Below are 2,854 nucleotides of genomic sequence, written 5' to 3'. Positions count from 1 at the left end.
CTATCGTTACTCACGGCTATGACAATTCTGTCTTAACTGTCTCTTTCCTCTTGGCCTTATCGCAAGGAGGTAAACTGTTTGAAAACATTAAAAACCACAGATGACTTTTCCGTCTAAGCTTTGACTAAATAACCATTATCAATAAATACGAAGACGACGACCACTTCATCATCACAAATAAATCCTCTGACACTTCCATAGACTGGCGTCAACACATGTTCTCTTATGATATGAAGACTGAAATCTATCACTCAGTACATCAGAGCTTCGCTCAGTTCTTATTATCAGTATTATTATTATTATTATTAAAATGGTTTAACGCTCAGCTCTGTGTCACAGTATACACACTTAAAAGGACAGTTTAGAAAACACTTTCATTTCATTTCCCAGGGGTCACACGCGGGCGCGCGCGCGAAAACAAGTTCTGCGCAGAAGGAGAACAAGTCCTGCGCAGAAGGAGGGAAGGAAGGAATAAGCGGGCCGCTGGAAATGTTATTTCTACCTCTTAGACCTGCATGTCCGAAGTGTTATCGGAGTAGTTCGCTGACACGAGCTCCCCGTCAATAGGGGACGTGTAAGAAGCAACAGGTTGCTTCAGGACGAGCGTCGCCGCCCGGCTCACTGAGTTCCCGTTCTGAGGCTGGAGGACCGTCCTGCCAATCACCTCGATGTGGGCCTTTTTCTTATTCCCCGATTCCTGCGAGGCGTCCTCGTCGCCGCTTTGGCAGCTGCTGGTGTAGTCGGGGGGGCACTCGATTTGGGGGTCGCCCTCGATGAAGGTCGCCAAGCTGCTTCGAAGTGTGGCCGAGGAGCGCAGCGTCCCGTAGTGGGCCTGCGTGTACACGGTCTTGCAGGAGTCCGCCGCCGTGGCGTGCAGCTGAACGTCATTCCCGCTGTCGCTGTTGGTGTCGTGGCTCCCCTTCAGGAAGCCCTGGCGACTGGCGTCGTAGCGGTAGTAAACGGCCGCGAAGACCAGCAGGTTGAGAATGAGCAAGGAGCACCCGATGGCCACCGTGACGCTGAGGGCCGTTCGGTAGGGGAAGTCCTTCCGGAGTTGTCCCGCGTCCTGGGAGTCCGAGGAAAGGACGGCCTCCTGGCCGTGGTCCAGCTTCTCCAAATCCGTCGGGTGGGAGGATGACGCATTGCTAGGGAGGGCTGGGGAGGGGAGGGTGGGAGGGGGAAGCAGATTGCTCGACAAATTGGTGGGTCGAGTGGGCCCTGAGTAGGTGTCGGATTGGGAGAGATTGGGCAATCTTGGGAATGTGGATTCGGTCCCGTAGCGAGACCCAACTCTTTCCAGACCGGGGACCAACCAGGACCAGAAGGCCACGCGCCCTGCCCTGTAATGGTCCCGGATGCGGCGCCGGCTTCCTGAAAGGGACAGAGGTCAAAGGTTACGAGGAGTTTCATCTTGAATCATCATTCCGGACGAGGACAAATATTAATTCCACAAGGCACCGGTGTTAATTGTGAGTGAGAATTTTTGAATTCGCAAATGAATAGCAAAAAAAATTCCCTTTTAGCTCGTATTCAGCAAATGAATGAGAACCGCGTATTAGTGTTCTCTAAAGGATGTTATGATCTCATTAGTTATAATGAAATGCCTTAATAAAGAGAGCTAGAAAAAATCCCGGAAATTGCCGACATATCTGAACGAATACAAAAGGATTTCATTCCTGGGAATAAAGGTAAAAGGGACGTATTTCTCCAATTAGATTTAATTGCGTTAATCAATTCGAATTCATTCTAATTAATCGGATTTTAAAACGCAGACGCCGACGGGACGGGTAACCTTCCGCCGCTGTCTAGGATTATTACCATACAATGAAATATCTCCTTTAATATCCAAAGTATACAAGGATACACATACGCGTACGTACACAGGAATACTTGTATAAACTGATGAAAAACTTCATAACAGTTATTTCTGTTCTTGCCCAACTGAAGAACAACCTCCATCACAAGACTATCCACGGCGAGAAAGGTCAGAATATCAAATACAATTTCCTTCCCCAGTTTCATTTCGGCCCTGATGAAAAATTAGAATTGAATTTTGCAATTCTTGCACGCGCGCAAATTGGAAATTCACTTCCTGCATTCTGCCAATGATGGATTCCCTATTAAATTACTTAAATATCACTGGTTGTTAATATTACAACCATTCGCTTTCCAATCACAGAGACTCTCTCTCTCTCTCTCTCTCTCTCTCTCTCTCTCTCTCTCTCTCTCTCTCTCTCTCTAGCGCCCACTTCAAAGCCAATACATCTTTTCGTTAAACTTTTCGTGGAACGGGGAAATGGGATATGTAATTTACTTCCTCTTTGGCAGTTGCAGAATTAGTTATGATGGAAATTCTCCTTAACATATGTTGTTGGGAAAATTATAATACTGATAATTATCGATTTTCAGTCAATCGCTTTTTTCCTTCTCGATTTTTAGAGTTCTTTGAGTTTATGTTCAAAAGATGAGACTGATATCAAGGTTATATACGTTTGAGAGATAATACTTCTATCACCGTTACGAACGTTTGAGAGATAATACTTCTATCGCTGTTACGAACGTTTGAAAGATAATACCTCTATCACGGTTATGGATGTTTGAGAGATAATACTTCTATAACGGTTACGAAAATTTGAGAGATAATACTTCTATCACCGTTACGAACGTTTGAGAGATAATATTCTATTACGGTTACGAACGTTTGAAAGATAATACTTCTATCACGGTTACGAACGTTTGAGAGATAATACTTCTATCACGGTTACGAACGTTGGAGAAACAGTACAGATACCATATTGCAAACGTTTGTGAGATGATCCTGATATCAGGGTTGCAAACGTTTGAGAATTCACAC

The 2,854-nt window shown here is 45.2% G+C and overlaps 1 protein-coding gene across 2 annotated transcripts in view; it reads right to left on the bottom strand.

Moving 5' to 3' along the window:
- Positions 1-357: 357 nt before the first annotated feature.
- Positions 358-2,854, bottom strand: part of LOC136848215 (neuroligin-4, X-linked-like) — a 158,785-nt gene continuing 156,288 nt past the window's right edge. For both annotated transcript variants that reach the window (XM_067120549.1, XM_067120548.1), the window contains exon 10: positions 358-1,371. In XM_067120549.1, the coding sequence (XP_066976650.1) occupies positions 506-1,371 (866 nt within the window). In that variant the 3' untranslated portion in view covers positions 358-505. The remainder of the gene's footprint in view (positions 1,372-2,854) is intronic.

This window comes from Macrobrachium rosenbergii, chromosome 18 (assembly GCF_040412425.1).
Source record: "Macrobrachium rosenbergii isolate ZJJX-2024 chromosome 18, ASM4041242v1, whole genome shotgun sequence".
In the NCBI taxonomy this organism is placed as follows: domain Eukaryota; kingdom Metazoa; phylum Arthropoda; class Malacostraca; order Decapoda; family Palaemonidae; genus Macrobrachium; species Macrobrachium rosenbergii.
Note: the sequence above shows the minus strand (reverse complement) of the source record. Positions and strands in the feature narration are given on the sequence as shown.